We start from the raw sequence: 17,472 nt of genomic DNA, 5'->3' as shown, positions 1-17,472 counted from the left end.
TGTGGTTCCACGTTTTTCGGTCTATCTATGAAAACATTATTCCGGCATGGTAAAACCCTACAACATCCTTGTCCAAAACCCTAAATTGGAACTTGTGGAAAAGAAAAGGAAAAAAAAAGAAGAGAAATTAAAAAAATTTCTCCACCATTGTTCAATTACAGGAGAGAGAGAAGAAAATAACAAATTCTAGTTTTGTGAATGACATATATGGTTGATTTTTCCTCTCATTTTCTTTTCATTTTTCTTAAATTCCAAACACACCGTAAATCTACTCATCTAACCCATCATCTCCTCTCTTCCTATTTTGGTCATTCCCTTTGTCTCTATCATCTTTCGTCGCAACAATAACACACTAAATTCCTAAATTCATTCCATATCTCCCAAACACAAATTCAATCCAACTAAATCAAGTCAAATAAAAAAAAAGAAGGTAACTAACAAAAGCGGAACACAAGAAGCTTAGCTAGATTAATGAATTGATCTTGCTCCTTTCCTAGTTTGGTCATTCCCTTCTCCACCAGTACTACTCCAATTTTATCTCCCCTTTACCCTTGTTCTGGTACCTCTTTCTGTCTCTTTGATTTTAAGAATCTTTTTTGGCTTTTTATGGCCTATCGATTTTTTAAAGCTTTGAATCTGTTTTTTTTGGGCCTATCGATTTTTTTAGCTTTGACTTTGTTTTTCGAGAGAAGGAATTGGGGGGTGGGGGGAGACAATATCCACCTCTCCCAATTTCCTGTCTTGGATACAACACTAATTACCAAGCATTATTCTAAGGGTACCGATTGAGTGGTGTAGATACGGCATACATGCCGTGTGTGACCTACTACGGGTCTCACACAAATAATTCAATCCGTTGATAAATTTTAAAATATTTTTTTAAGTGACCTCATAAAGAATCAGTTCAATTAAATATGTGTAAGTACTTAATTTAATCTTTTAACTTTTCATTTAGAATTTAGGCTAGACCCCATGTTCATTTATTCCTGGAGTCGCTAGTGTTTGGATGGTCTTGTCCATAATGCATTCCATCAAAATGTACCTTTGGTTTTTGATGTTAGAGATCAAAAGGCAGAAGAAGGGGAAGAGTAGCTTTTTAACTTCTCATTTTTCACTTTTTCTATTTTGATTAATATAAACACATATAGAATTTGCACATAATATCTCACAAACAATACCCCTATTGCAAAATATATTATGCACATATCTTCAAAACATGTTCAGATTTAATAATACATTCTTATGATAATCTAAAAAGTCAAAATGCAAAAAGTCAAACCAAATATCACACACATTTTTTATGGGCTTCACACACACTACACTATCCAATATGTATGTTATTGCTTGTGCAATTTGGGTGTGTCCATAGTATTTTCCTGGTAAAATGGTTTTGTTATTATATTGTTTAGCTTCTTCTTCTTCTTTTTTTCTTTCTTTCTTACCCTCAAAATACCCGCGTACAATGCCCATTCTGTCAGTTTAGACGGAAATTGGGCTAGATTCCAACTGAGAGGGGTAAAGATCGCATCAAGCCCAAATTACATGTGTCAAAGTGAAGGTTCTTCTTTTTTCCTGTATATCTACATCTTCGACTCCTGGCAATGTTTTTGTTTCATTGGTACTACTACGTTATCGGATTCCGTCATGCAAGGTATAGTTGACTTTCCTAGACTAATCATGAGATTTTACCTATTTCTTTCTTGATATTCTAGTCAAGTTTTTTATTTAAAAAATAATTTTTACACTTTTTTTTAACAATTTAAGCTCTTTTTTTTAAATTTTTATTTATATAAATTTATAATATTATCCTTAAATATGTGAAAAGGTATATTTAAAAAGGACAATATAAAAAAAAAATTATGATGATAAAGACAAAAATAGGAAATAAAGTGTGAATTATTAAAAGGGGAGTGACAATCATTTCGTATATAAATGTGTCTGAAACTCATTCGATGCATCAGGTATATTAAACGGTCCCGAATAGATTTATGTCCGAATTTGTGTTTTAAAATTATCTAGGTAGAGTTGCTCAAATTCTATTTCCCTCAAGCCCAATATTTGTCCTTTGAAATTCCTCACGAAGCCATAAACCAGAGCGCACCCCATTGAAAATCTTGGTCGTAAAATCGATAAACAATCCACGCCGAGTTTATTGTTCAATCTGAGACAACCCATCATCCCTTTTCGTATTTCCATTTCCCGATGGCATTCTCTACCTCCTTTAGCCCCCCCATTGTTCCTTTCAACACAAAATCTTTTCAGCCATTTTCACCTTCTCTGTGTTTCTTGAAACCCCTTGACCAGAATGTACCTTTGATGAGCTATAAGCGCTCATGTGGATGTATGGGGATACACTGTTCTTCGGAAGTGGGTCCTCCCTCTGACCCCATGAATGGCAGGTACTAATTGTGCATTTCAGCTGTTTGTTAAAATGCCTGTGAGAAAGATTTTGTTAGGGTTGCTCATGCAGTGCTTTTGAATAGTTGGTTCTAGGTGTCTGTCTATTGTGTGTCCTGTCGTTACGGTAGTTAATGTTGTGGCTTGTAGTGTATGGCACAAAAGGGTTCAGCAAATGGTACTATCTTTCACAGCTTCAGTGGTTTGATTTGTCTGGACTGTGTGTGTTTGGCGGTATTGGGAAGGTAAAACATTAACAGCCCCTTCAATGGAACAAGTATGTCGTGTCAGTAGTAGGTATTAGTGAAGCTAGAGAAAGATTGTGGTAATCCAAATCTATTGTCAAATGGTGATGATAGAATCCTGTTTTTGCGGTTAGGTTCTGTAATACGTTGAAGGCCACCCTAGTTTAATGCCTAATGGCTAATGGTGTGGATATGCCAAACATGGTAAATATAATCTAACAACTTCACGGCGAATAAGTCAGATAATTCATCCACCATACAAATTGTAAGAGAACACATGATGTGGTGGAAACACTTGAAGAAAGATATCTTCAAGGGAAAAGCATAGGAATGTTGCTGGTAAAATAATCCACAATGGCTAGAGCTTTACTACAAGGTTAAGGTAAGGGGGCTTGTTGCCCTTGCAAATATGCACACAAACCACCTTAAAGTCTTAAAGACTTGAGACCAGTTCCATCTGCATACCATCAATGGCTTCTTCACTTGGATATTTGTGGACTCTGGATTCCACTTCATGGACTATGATGCACTCCATATCGTGACTTCAAACATGATGAACAACGATGTAGAGATTTTCTAGAACACTTGGGCCTATCTTATATTCGGATCTTCCCAACGAAATTGTTTGTGCTTTTCAAGTGTTAAAGTGTCAATGTGTCATAGACTAAGTCGTCTAATTCAGCGAAACCCCTTCTTGCTCCGCTCTAAATTCTCGAGTTGGCGGAATCATTTTTTTTTAATGAAAAATTCTTACAAAGTTTCCAGATTCACTTTTTTTTTTTTAATCCGCACGCGGATTCATTTGGGTCAGCAACCTTTTAGAAGAGAAAAATGAGAGCTGGAATGTCCCAGACGGAGGGCAAATGGATCTATAGGGCTCCGTTCAGTTGTTAGGAATGTTGTACTGGAAAGTTATTCTTAGGAAAAGTTAAGTAAAGTAAAATAAAGGAAAAAGAAATCTATTTTCTGTGAGTGTTCATTTGACAATTTTATTTTGCAGGAAAAGTAAAGTTTAGTGGTTCGTTTGCCGGAAAAAGACACTCATGAGAAACTTCTTTATTTAATGCAAAGCCTTAACATGAAATGAAAAAATCGACTTGTAATTCCCTATTCAATTTGCTATATTTTGAATGGTCATACAAATCCCCTATTTAAATTGACATTTTCTAATAATCAACTATATAAATAAAGTTTAAAAAATAAGTAGATGATAACTAAATAAATAAATATTAAACAACCGTGCTTGATTAGTTGCCGATGCAAAAACTCATTGAAAATTAGTTAGTTCAAAATAAAATTGAACACTAATGACAAGATAAATAAATATTTCCAAAAAAAATAAACTACCAATCTTTGTCCACAACAATTATCTCAAAAAGCATCATAGTAGTCGAAATTGTTGTTACTCACGTAAATCTCAAAATGTCTTTCTAAGAACCTAATTCGTATTTTTTTGGTATTGGCGTCATTCACTTTTTTTCTTATCCGCCAATTATTTTGGCCCCACAATGGAGAAAACTTTTCCCGTGACTCAAAATCCTATGTTTTTGGCCGGATCACTTTTACAAGAAAGTAAATCTTGCAGGAAAACTTAAAAACATGTTTCCCACTACTTTCCTGCCAACTAAACACTACAAAAGTCATGGGAAAATTGATTTTCCCATCCTTTCCTGTACTTTCCTGGCAACTGAACGGGGCCTAGATAAATTTGAACCCTAGAAACGGAAAAAACTGGGTTGCAAGCATGAACATTGTGGCTACGAAGTCAGACCTTGCGTCACAAGGTTTGTCCTCTATACATAACGTTTGTCCACAAGCTTTTCGAGATGGAAACGTTTCTACAGATGATAAGACGCGTATGTTCGCATATATGCAGTATATTCACATATTTTATTCATTTCCACGTAACTCTTGGTCTATGGATGGTACCTAGGATTCAACAGAAGTGATCCCACTGTTTATGCACCGTTAATCTATCGCGTTTGCTTGTCACTCATATTTAATTACAAAAGCTAGAATCTAAATCGTCTATTATTTACAACTCATAAATCCATACTTAGGGTTGATACTTTATTGAAATACTTGGAAAGGCAAAGAAGGAGCATATATCTGAAACTTGTGACTTGTGGGGAGCATTCAGATGATAACCAAGTGCTGTATTGCTGATATTTATTTCTGCGGGTTGTTTTTCTAATACCCCTTTCTCTTTTCTTCTCACGCTCTTTGACTATTTATCTGCTTTCATCAATTAGTAGCATGCCTTGGTTGTTAGACTAAACTTTCATCTCCTATTGCCTGTTTCCCCTCCTTAGTTGATAGGCTAATGTCAAAATTATTTTCGAAATCCCATGAACGACGAGTAGAGGCCAATCAATCGGTTGGGCGAGGCAGAGTGCCTAACACCTTCTTTGTTTCATACTTTAGCTCCCGAACCAAGTTCTTTGGTTATGACGGACTTGACCCTTGCAAGAATGAATGTTATTGGTCCATGGTTCGACATAAACAAGTGGCGACTCTTCGATGTATCAGATAGGGGTGTTACGAACCTGACCGGTTCGAAAAAGACCCAAAAAACCGACCGTTCGGTTCGGTCTTCGGTCGGGGTGGCGGCAGAAAATTTTGGGTTCGGGGTGGACCAAACCGACCGAACTTATTTCGGTTCGGTCTCGGTTTTGCTAAAATCTGGACCGACCGGACCGAATGACCCCGAACCGAAATCAGACCGAACCGACTAATTATGTGTTTTTATATATTTTTATATAATTCAGATTAATCTTGATCGTTCATTTAAATCTTGACCGTCCATGGAAAACCCTAAATCTCCTCTATCTCCAACTCTTATCTCATCTCATCTCAGAGATCACGCAGCCCAGCTCCAGAGCTCCTCCCCCCCCTCTCTGGCTCCTCTTTCCCCTTCTCTCCCACAGTCACTCACGGCCCCTCTTCGCCAGATCGCGATTCTCCCTCCTCCTCGGCTCCTCTCTTCGCCGCCGACCATATTCCCCAACTCGTTACAGCGCCGTCCTCACCTCTGCGATCTGCAGATTCCCCAACTCGTTACAACTCATCTCTCAAGCACGATCTCTCTCCGACTCTCCCTCATCGACGTCGTCTCTTTCCTCTCAAGTCGGCGATTCAACCAACGACTGGACAGCCGGTCTGACTGGCAACTGGACTGGCTTCAGCCCTTGTCTGCGACTGTGAGTTTGGGATTCGGTGATTATTTTCTATGCGTATTTATGGTTTATTCAAAAACCCTAGTGCTCCACACCACAGATTCTCCTAATTATTGTTTATTCGAAAGCCCCAAATTGTTCATTCAAAATCCCCAAATTATTGATGTTTATTTTCCAGTTGCACTGTTATTTACGTTTTTTTTGGAATTTCAGTGCTTGATTCTCCACTTGTATGCTACTGCTACTGGATTCTAGTTGTAAGTGGAGCATCCTGTTTTAACTTCTCAATGTTCTCAATTTCTCATGGACGTGCTGTTTGTGACTGAACAAAGAGAGGTTGGCCAATTGGCCTATGAAATGAGGGATTTTTTGTATTTGTGGATCAATGGATGACTGCACAGGAGATTGGCCCATGTGGGCCAAAAAACTTCTTTTGCCATAAATAAAACAGGTGAAATTGGCCCACTATCAAAGAAACACTTTTATAAAAAAAACAAGTGGAATGGGCCTATTTTGGCCCACTATCAAGTTTTTTTAGATTGGCCCATTTTTAATTTTTTACCTTTGGCCCAACTAGGCCCAATTCGGTCAGACCGAATTCTCCGAATTCCCCGACCAGACCGAATCCACCCCGGACCAAACCGAACCGAAATTAATACCGGTCGGGATTGGTCCCAGAATTACATACCCTGATCCCGATCGGTTTCCGGCAAAACCACCCCGACCCGACCCGACCCGACCCGACCGAATAACACCCCTAGTATCAGATAACGCTCAGCGACTTTGCAGGTTTCCCACATCTATTCATTACCTTATGCTGTTTGCTTTCTTATAATGTTGGGCAGTTTTGGAAAGTAGATGCCATATTCTGAGTCTATATAAAATTGCATGTGAGTTAGATAAGTTACTTGTTATGCTAACTTCACTTTCTCAACAGACAACATCAAATACCTCACATGGCTCCTTTTAATATGACAATGAGAGAAGTTGCCTTGTCCCAATCCCAATCATCTTATAAATGGCGTAGGGTATTGCTTAAAGTAAGCGGGGAAGCCCTTGCTGGAGATCAAGAACAGAACATCGACCCAAAGGTTGCATATGAAAGAGTTCCTGTTTAGTATTTTGTAGGATCTTTACTCTTACGTAAGTAGGACATGTAATTTGTGTTGCAATATAGGTTACAATGGCTATTGCAAGGGAGGTTGCAGCTGTAACTCGGCTTGGCATTGAGGTAACAACTTACCCCTGGTTCTATATGTGTTTGATTAAGATGCCTGTACACATCTAGTTCTGTAGATTTATTGGAGAATACATTTGTCAGAGTTAGAAATCATACCACAAGTTCTTGTTTCACATTATCGAAGGCTCAAAATAACATGGACTTGTGTTTGTTTTTGGAAGATATTACGTTGGTTTGGATTGTTAAAGAAGGAAGCTTTTTAAAAGAGGACCTCGGGATTGGGAAAGAGAAGAAATTCTCTCAGGACCACCCGGCAACCCATCTTTGTCCGGATACCAAATGGGGAGGCTCCACGTCATCTAATTGCTCAGAAGTTGTACTGTTGTTCCTCCAAGCAACCAATTATTGTGGGTCCTTTTTAACTTTGGGTTAACTCTTTTTTCCCCAGTTTGTCATTTTCTTATGTGGGTACTTTTTCTTTTTTGATCCGGCTATTACCCAGTCAACTTGAAAGGGTTTTTACCTTGAAGTTTACATTAAAGATTAAAAAAGGAGTGAAGTTTTATAAAGAACAGTTAAAATTTCAAGATTTAAATGCTGACTTAATCAAAAGCACAATGAATTATTAGTATTATTTAGAACAGTTTAAAATCATTATCAGGGAAAAAAGAACATTTAAAAATTTTAAGATTAAAAATTTTGCAATGTACATAATAAATTGAATTGGGAAATTTAATGTGCTAGATTTTGCTTCTTCCAATAATTGGCCCGGCAAGTCTTTCTAATGATTTCGGAATACCTTTGCATACCAGTTGCTAACAATAAACTAAAATTTCACCAAAATTCTATACCACCTCAAAATAATGACGAGAGAATTAGATCACAAAAATTATAGTTCCACAACTAAAACAACTAACAGCTTCAACCATGTCCAAAACCAGCTAACATCTAACTGTCCAAACTCTCTCTCTCCCATCTGCAAAATTGTCCTAAACCATTCAAAATGAGGTTGTCCTTTCTTCCATTCTCAATGATATGTTATGTTCCAATTTTGGGTGGTCTACCTCATAATAAACAGACAATAGAGTCACAATTAGAATTATGTTAGACAAAAAGTGTAACAAAAGAACTAAAAAAGTGTTTCATATTTCATAAACAACATCGAATTCATACCGTAAATGTAGTTCCTTGTGAAAATGTTGGCAGTGGATCCTTAATCACGACAAGGTAGAGAAAAAAAAGACTATTTTACAAAGCAAAACGGGAATAAGACAACCACTTAAAGACATATGAAACAACCTGGGAAAAAGCACTATACCGCATGGAAATTATGGTGGGTAGGCACATAAGGATTGTCTGAGACACCTTTTCCACATTAGACCTGAATAATTGAAAAAACCTTGAGTTTTAGAGTTTACATTACGATATAATATCACGTAAATTAAATCACCAATACTTACCGTGCTTGCTTTTGTAGAGGACAAGTAGTTTTGTATGCCCCGGTTGTTTGCAAATGCAGCTCCATTTACGTTCTACCCGTACAATTCTCTTTTGGATATTTTTCTAAGAGATTTGGGTTGCCCCTTTGGAGCAACATGTGGTGGGTCGTGCAAAGGAAATGGTATGTTGGATAGAACTTGACTGGTACCTTCAACCAGTGTTGCACCTTCAAAATCATCATCATTCTCAATTTCATTGCTCCCATCATCCATGGTTAAAAGTTCACAATGCAACTTTTTCAAAACAAGTGTAAGATGATCATGTTTCTTTTGTGACTTTTGCCCTTCTTCAACTTCTTTCATTACTTCAGTCATCAAATTGTGTCTCATCAAGATAGGAGAAATTTGCGTCTCTTCTTGTACGCTATTTTGCCTCATCAAATGAGAGAAAGTCTCATGTACATCCATCATCACTCTTTGCATTGGTTGTCCACCTCCTAAGAACATATTTTTGTTGCAAGCAATCAACAAGAGATTTTTTAATAATAACGGCGAGCCACAACATCTTCTAAGTCATCAAAAATCATACCTTTGCAAGGCTCGACGGGATCCCTTTTGAAGATGGTTTGATTGGTTAATCGTTTCCCATTTTCTGGCAAATCTGGAACATTTGAACCAGGCATTCGTTTTGACTCTACAAAATTTTCTTCAAAGCTCTGATCGGTCCACCTTCTCAAATTTATTGGCTGTATTAGCCATTACCAATCTGAGTGACACATTCAAAACAAAGTGTATTTTATAATTGGATAATAGACACAAAATCCATCTCTAAAAATTACAAAATCAAAAAGGTTTTGTTGAGGGACAATAGAAGAAACACAATTTTAACAAAAGAAGAAGTAGATTCAGTAATGCATGCGTTCTCTGAAGCACTGACGTCGTCGGAAGAGAAATGCTTGTTGCTTTTCCCGCAATCCATTACTTCACTCCTTTGATTTGGCTAGAAAAGTTAAAGGGGACCCACAAAATTTGTTGCTTGGAGGGAAATTGGATGATGTGGCACCTCCCCATTTGTTATCCGGATAAAGATGGGTTGCCAGGTGATCCGGAGAGAACTTTTTCTCTTGGGAATTACAAAATCACAAAGGTTTTGTTGAGGGACAATAGAAGAAACACAATTTTAACAAAAGAAGTAGTAGATTCAGTAATGCATGCGTTCTCTGAAGCACTGACGTCGTCGAAAGAGAAATGCTCGTTGCTTTTCCCGCAATCCATTACTTCACTCCTTTGATTTGGCTAGAAAGTTTAAAAGGGACCCACAAAATTTGTTGCTTGGAGGGAAATTGGATGATGTGCACCTCCCCATTTGTTATCCGGATAAAGATGGGTTGCCGGGTGATCCGTAGAGAACTTTTTCTCTTGGGAAAAAGCATAGTAGACTGAGGAAAAAAACGGATTTACGTTTCGGGTTCCCATTATATTTCTTGGGTTTCGTATCGTCCTCCATCTAGGCATCATGTCAATTTGAGTCCCTAATGTTACAAATATGTGTTTAATAGGTCCACACTAGACACGGTCCAAATTGAGTGCTAACAACAAGGGCATTTTAGGAAGTCCAACACAAATAATGGTAGCATCTAACTGTGTATACTTTATTTTCTTAGTACACATGCCTTCTTGGCTGTCCCAAATGTATTTACGTAATTGCCTAATTCTTTGATCATGGTATTTCTTGAATCTTCAATCAATTACAAACTAAGAAGCATGGATACTGACACGGGATACAGATACGGAAGCTTAGATACCTTATGTCTCTAAAATGTAAGACATGGACACGTTAGGGTCACATTCAGTTATTTCAATCCATATATACCTTGTTCTGTTTTTATATCACTATCTGTTATTTCAATCCATATATACCTTGTTCTTTTTTTATATCACTATCAGTTATTTCAATCTATATATACCTCGTTCTTTTTTTATATCACTATAAGCATATGTCCCGAATTGTATAATAAGATACAATAAGTTATAACCACCTAGATTGACATGGGATTCAAGAAAGCCTTAAAAAATAAGACATGGCCACAATGAAAATCCTTGAGTAGTATATAGAATTTCCAATTGAAGTTAAATATGTTTAGTCCTAAGAATTACTAATTTTCCTACTTTGTCTACCATGGTGATATTTCAAGTTCTTAAATGTTTGATAATCACATGTTAGAAAGTGTCCAAGAAGTGTCAATCACATATTTATTTTTTAGTCATAGACATCAAAGAAGTGTAGGACATGCTTCTGAATTTAGATCTTAATTTTCTACTAATAGACACGAAAAAGTGTATTGATCATATGTCCGAGTAGTGTCAGTATCCGACACGTGTCGAACACGGACACACACGAACACGCCACCTTCTTTTAAGTGTTTGCTTCTTAGGTTATAATTTGTGTGCTGGTAATTAAGAAATTCAAACTGGACTTGTTGATTCAGTAGTCAGAAGTTGCCTATGATGTTCAAAGCTTTGCATCGGACTTACTTTTCAGGTGGCAATTGTTGTTGGTGGGGGAAATATCTTCCGTGGGGCTTCTTGGGCAGGAAGTAGTGGTCTCGACCGCTCATCTGCTGATTACATTGGGTAATTCATGTTTTTTGTATTTTTTCCTTTTGGTTTCCTTAAATTACTCTGTTTTTCAATAGGGTTTATTATGTCATGGATTACTCTTTTATTGTCTTTCAAGTCATGTGCTAGTGAACTGGTCGTTTCTCTCTAAAGAAAAACATGCAAACAAGTGACCCTAATTGATACTACTCCCATAACCCCCGGGGATTGTCCTGGTCGTCAGACTAAGGAGTTTGCTTCCCTATAGGTCTCAGATTTGAAACCACCTAGCTGCTATCAACACTTGTGGGGCCAGTCTGTATGAGAGTTTGCCTTAGTTTTAAATGGGCCCTCTGCTAGTGACTGTGGGATTGGTCCTCTAGGAAGTAGTCAAGATGCACGTAAGCTGGTCTGGACATCTTGAGTTACATGAAAAAAAGGTATTACTCTCGTTGTCTTGTTATGTTTGTCTTTCTTGGCAGTTGCGTCCTTTTAATTGACTCAACAAATAACTGTCTTTCCTTGAAAAAAATTCAACTTTATTTGGCCAATCAAATTATGTCAATCGTTTTTTGTAGATGTCCAGAGTAGTGAAAATTGAAAACCAAATGGGGACGGAGGGAATATGAATTATGGTGTTAGATGGGATTAATTGTGTAAGCTTGTGACTATTGAATAGATACAGCCATACCTTGTGATTACTAAGTGAAGGGTTTCTTTACTAAGTGAAGGGTTTCTTTATCATTTTTCTGTTTTTGCTTTTTCTGGACTGGCTACTTCAGGATGTTGGCTACCGTTATGAATGCCATATTTCTGCAAGCAACTATGGAGAGCATTGGCATCCCGACACGAGTCCAGACTGCGTTTCGCATGTCTGAAGTTGCTGAACCATATATACGTAGACGTGCCATTAGGCATTTAGAGAAAGGAAGGGTTGTGATTTTTGCTGCTGGAACTGGTAACCCATTCTTCACAACAGACACTGCTGCAGCCCTTCGTTGTGCGGAGAGTAAGTCTTTTGTACTATATTAGGAGGCTATCTTAGACTGGGAATGTATGTCCTTTGAGGATTTATTATTTTATTTCAAGGTATTAAATTTCAGGCTGAAATATTATTGTTTATTAGTAGGATAGGAGACCGAATGTAAACATGAGAGGAAACCAGAAAATTCAATCTTCCACAGACAGATGCCTTAAGGCACCAAAAACATTCGAAATCCTACGAAAAATTAAGTTGTTTCAACACCTACTAGAAATAACAAATGATGAAATTGTCATACATTCCTTTTTTTGACGTTTTTGTGATGATCCGGCTACATTTTTGGAATGCTTCCGAAATGTTTCCTTTTCCTAGGTAAACCTAAACGACAAACCGAGATGAAATTTTGATCCTTGCTTTATATGGTTAATAAGATGAGCAAACCATTTAGATGGCAGGCTTTTTGAAAACCAAAAATTTTATCAACAAATAAAGTTAGGCCATCTAGTTCTTCACCTATCCACAGTATCATCAAGATGGATTCTTGAGTTTTGAAAAGCTGGGAATATTTTCTATGATTGGAAATGATTCTGAGCTTGTATTGCTTCTATTGTTTGTCTAGTTAATGCAGAGGTGATGCTGAAAGCTACAAATGTCGATGGGGTCTACAGTGATAATCCCAAACATAATCCGAATGCTACCCTTCTTGAAACCATAACTTATCAAGATGTGATGTCAAGGGACCTTTCAGTGATGGACATGACTGCCATTACATTGTGCCATGAGAACAAAATTCCCGGTATGGCTACACTAGTTGTCTTAATTATAAGTTCATTTATACTCTCTCCATCCCTATTTATTTGACCATTTTGGATCATTTTTAAATTACTATCAATGCGATTTTGAAATTTGAAGTTTCCCAGAAATGAACTTCAATTCATATTAGAACTTTCAGTTTTAGTTCAGGGGAGAAGGGTGAAAGATGAATCTCATATGAACTTGTTCGTTGACTTCTTAAGATGGACACCAATAAGTCAATAAGTGGACAAACAAAAACGGAACAGTATGAGTAATAACAAGGGGAAATTATAGTTATACCCCGTCACATTTCCAAATGTGCCCATGGCCCTCTCATGGTTTCAGAATAGTGGTAGGTGACCCCAAGTCTAACCACTCGGGGTAAAGATTATGCAGTTATAGTTTCTGGCTATGAAGTTTTGCCACCTTTTTTCCTTCTTCCTTTTCTGTGTTTATCGATGAGAATGGGCTCTAGTTGCGCTAACTTATAGTTTGCTGGCACAGTTGTCGTCTTCAACCTTAACGAACCGGGTAACATCTCAAAAGCCATTATTGGAGAAAGAGTTGGGACGTTGATCGGAGGGATGTGAGAAATTCTGCACTAGAAAGGATTCTGCACTAGAAAGGGGACAAAGAGAACATGCTTTATTATTTTTAATTACTGCTATTGTTTTGGCCTCCCTCTTCGTGGAGAATTGTGAAATTTGAGAGCGATTCAGTTTTGATACGTGTATTAAGTTAGGAATCTGGGAGTGTACTGTTCTTGAGCATTCATGGTCACTCGAAGATATGAATATCAACAGTTGCTTTGAACACATTTTGTCTTCCTGAATTAGTTGAGTTCAGATACGAAAAAATATTGGGTCTAAAATTGTACTATAATTTGAGCATAAGCTTTTTATGAGAATTTTTATGAGGTTATACGAGTTTGTTAAAAATTTGTATTCAATAGATCCGAGATTCTATAAATTCCTAGAAGCTAAAATAACAGCCTATAATCCGATGACTTTGGCAGAACAATAATGTGTGAATCCCAGTAATTTTTGGGCTTCAACAAAGCGGTATCTAGGCAATCATTCTTTTTCGAAGATACTCTTTTTCACTGAAAGCTTAAAAGGGTGACCCGACATACTTTAGAGTCGATGCATGCTGTGATTCTAAACGTTTGATACCACAAGATGCTATTGTGATACAATCCGTAGATGAAACTTTTTTGATCTCCGTTATTGAAGCCTCTGTCCTCTCTTTTCCTTGTTGCTTAACCACGACATGCAGAGGCTTGAGATTTAATGATTTGTGATCGGAAACTGGCGCGACACTGTTTTATGAACGGTGAAGTGAATTTCCCTATAATGTGTTTTTTGCTCTTCTAGCACAAAAAAAGGTGCAAGAACTTCTCATGTGACAGGTAAGTGGTGCCCACCATGGTCATTTTCTTTGTTTTTTTTTTTTTATACCTCAGGATCATTTTCTAGTTAGGTATTCATTTTACAGGTCTCTATTAGGACTATTAGAATTGCAAACGAACAGAGTTCGAAGGATTCGAGTTCAGCTTGTTCAAAACCAATTGAACTTGAGCTAGACGAGCTCAAATAATCAAGCCAAGCTCTAGAAGAACAATCTAATAAGGTAGTAGAAATAAGCACAATTTGCCCAATATATTACCATAAGTATTTTTGTGTGTTCTACCTACTGGAGCTGGGGTTTAAATTGCTGAGGTTCAATAGTACAATCGAAATACAGCTTCTTATCAGAAGAAAAAAACAAAAAACAAAAATCAAGCAACAAAAGACAGCTAGGAAGCTGAGCTGATTTTTCACGAAGATCCTTGAAAAAGGAATTTACATTTAATGAACGACTCAGATTGTTTGTGTGAGATTTGTGATGGGCCCTACAACAAAATCTATGTACAATCTATGCAGAGATTATTTGTGTGGATAGACTTTTTGTGATTTTTTCTCGAGGGGAAAAAAAAAAAACTGCTATCGTTATTCTCTTGGTGTGTGTTATTCAACTTCTACTAGGTCTGTGGGACACACAATCGAGTTGAGTTTTGTTCACCCTCTTAACATTATCCTGCATCTTATTGGTTAAAATGATGTGGACCCCACCACACAATCCCTGTGTGGAGGTGTGAATACATGGAATGTGCACGTGGAGAGTGGGGAGTTGAGCGAATTATAGGGAATGGAAGTTGGAATGAGATTTGATTTCACAAATTGTTGCTGATAAAAAAATAAAATTCACAGTTTTGTTTTGTGGTGATTAAAAAGTGGTAAAACTTCTTTTTCGGGAGGTTACTTTGAAAACAAAAATACTACGCACACTTTTAAAATATAGCTCCGGCTACAATTGTATCCAGTCTAGTTGTGTTCAGAAATTGTTCGACTCAAACACAACTGTATCCAAAATGAACCTGACTACTTGCACAGCAAATGTGCATGGTGATCTTGCACAGATTGCGGAATATGGCCCATTTTGGGTTCTAGTCCCACACAAGCGATTCGAGCCGTTTATTAGACGTAAAATATTTTTTCGAAGGCCTCTCTCAAAATTAGCTCAATCCGATACCTATAGGTGTTTGATCTAATAATCTAACTTTTCATTTAATTTTCAGGATCTTGAAACGTTATGATTGGATCGAGTATTTATAAGTATTAGATTGAACTGATGTTTTCGTGAGAACCTTCAAAAAAATATTTTACAACTTGGATCGTCTGTGTGAGATCTAAAGTGGGCTCTGATTGCTGTGCACATGTGCTGTGCAAGTTGACTTTCTAATCCAAAATTAGCATTCCTCTTTTGTAGAAAATCTTTTTTACTAAGGGCTCCGTGAACTAAGAGTTGTGGAGTATAATCATGCGCGTTCAAAGTGTTTTTGGGTGGTCCAGATTGAATATCAATTTTAATCGGTAAATTTTTTTACCGATCAAAATTGAAAACGAACCTCAATCATTAATTGCACGAATGAACGGCCGTGATTGCACCACTCCATGAACAGGTTGTTCATGGAGGCTCCGTGTTTCTCCCTTTTTGAAAGAAAACAAAAAGCCTAGACACTACCTTCTTTCATTACATTTTTTGTAGGGCCCACTCCTGGTTCCACAAAAATACATAAAAATTATCATAAATTTAAAAATAACATTTTATAGAGCTTTGTAAAAAAATAGCTTCAACGAATGACGGTAAATATTATATTTGGATTCGTAGGGCAAAACTGCTCAATTGTGCAATTTCGCCCCTAAGAATCCAGAAATAATACTTATTGATATCCGTTGGAGCTAATTTTTTACAAACCCCATAAAAAATTATTTTAATCTTTTTTATATTTTTTTGAAATCCAAAATGAGCCCCACAAAAAAATAGTGAATGATATAATGTATGTAGCAACTCTCTTTTGAAAATCATGCGTGACACTGGTCCATTAAATGTTTCTACAAAACTGGGTAGTCCGTTACAGTATTATATACTGTAAAAAATAGTACTGTATAATAATAAATGTGAAGTTCTTTGCAAAAGGACCGTTAATGGCCACTCCGAAGCTTTTACTATCAAAGTTTCTTCGTCGTCGCCGGCCGCAAACCCCAACCCCAATCTCGTCTTCTGTACATTCTTAGAGTATCCGCATAAGACTCTTTAAAGACCAAATTATACCTTAAAAGACCACTTTATTACTTTAGCTAGTCACTTTTAAAATGCATACTGCATCAGACTCTTTATTTTAACATCAAATCCATTATTTTATTTATATTTCAATAATCTAATAATACTTTTTGTGCTTGAGAAAAAAGTGGGGCCAAAGCCATGTGGAGAAACAAAGACAAACACTTTAAAGTATAATAAAATATTGGTTATCCTATGAACAGTTGCTCACTACTAGAGCCGAGCAACTGTAGCGTTCGTTTTTCTAACTCATGAATAAACGAGACTGATGCATCACTTTTTTCTCCTTTTTACTCGTTATTATAGTTTTACATAAGGAGAAACGAGCCTAGTGTGGATGCCCTTACTCTTCTAACCCTTCTTTTTCTTGTTCAATCTTCTCCGCCCAATCCAGCAATGTTGAAAGCCCCAAAAAAACCATTTCTCGCCTTCCATTGTCGACCGTACACCCCCTCGCTCTTCGGCACAGTTTCTTCTAGGCACAATTGAATTTTTTTTTTTGCGCTACTGTTTCAAATAGGTAGTGGAATGTGAATTTTTTATTGAGAGATACGGTTTGAGGGAAAATGCACAATAATAATGCTAGGGATACTCATCTCCACCACTCGCTCTCGCATATGCGTGGAGCCCACATCTAATTAAATGTGTGAGCCCATACATATGTGAGGGAGTGGTGAAATTTGTTGAATACACAAATTGTAATAGTACTAGAAAATAGTCCAAAAAAAAAAAAAACCCAATTTATTCTGTTTTAAGACTTGATCTCATTTTATACTATTTTTTAATTGGTAAGAATAGAAAGAGGATGAAATAGAGAATTTGGACCGAAGTACGTCGGAGTTGCAGGGCTACAGCTGTGGACGTTTTCTAGGTAGCTGTATAATGCATCTTCGTGATGCGCGTTATCTTTTTTTTTTCCCCTTTCCCAATACGCATTTTGAAAATGCGTTACTTGCTTGCGTGGATTTTGTTGCCATGCGAGCTTCATAAAATGCCA

The 17,472-nt window shown here is 37.1% G+C and overlaps 1 protein-coding gene and 1 long non-coding RNA gene across 2 annotated transcripts; one reads left to right on the top strand and one right to left on the bottom strand.

The window, feature by feature from the left end:
- The first annotated feature begins 1,964 nt into the window (after positions 1–1,964).
- LOC131304180 (uridylate kinase PUMPKIN, chloroplastic-like) lies at positions 1,965–13,750 on the top strand. The gene is made up of 7 exons (XM_058331321.1): positions 1,965–2,399; positions 6,756–6,909; positions 6,996–7,049; positions 10,980–11,071; positions 11,818–12,044; positions 12,637–12,813; positions 13,317–13,750. The coding sequence occupies exons 1-7, from the start codon at positions 2,203–2,205 to the stop codon at positions 13,400–13,402; spliced, it is 987 nt and encodes a 328-aa protein (XP_058187304.1). The 5' UTR covers positions 1,965–2,202; the 3' UTR covers positions 13,403–13,750.
- Positions 4,857–6,749, bottom strand: LOC131304181 (uncharacterized). Its single transcript, XR_009192324.1, has 2 exons — positions 6,572–6,749; positions 4,857–5,157 (listed from the first exon to the last, which is right to left on the bottom strand). It is a non-coding gene; the product is annotated as an uncharacterized LOC131304181 (long non-coding RNA).
- Positions 13,751–17,472: the final 3,722 nt, after the last annotated feature.

This window comes from Rhododendron vialii, chromosome 10a (assembly GCF_030253575.1).
Source record: "Rhododendron vialii isolate Sample 1 chromosome 10a, ASM3025357v1".
In the NCBI taxonomy this organism is placed as follows: domain Eukaryota; kingdom Viridiplantae; phylum Streptophyta; class Magnoliopsida; order Ericales; family Ericaceae; genus Rhododendron; species Rhododendron vialii.
The sequence above is the reverse complement of the archived record's forward strand: the minus strand, read 5'-3'. Positions and strand labels throughout refer to the sequence as shown.

Excerpts from the sequence above, each read along its gene's own strand:
- LOC131304180 (XM_058331321.1), top strand. The coding sequence starts at position 2,203 with ATGGCATTCTCTACCTCCTTTAGCCCCCCCATTGTTCCTTTCAACACA. Across the intron at positions 6,910-6,995 it reads AACAGAACATCGACCCAAAG|GTTACAATGGCTATTGCAAG; the intron begins GTTGCATATGAA and ends GTTGCAATATAG. Across the intron at positions 12,045-12,636 it reads AGCCCTTCGTTGTGCGGAGA|TTAATGCAGAGGTGATGCTG; the intron begins GTAAGTCTTTTG and ends TTGTTTGTCTAG.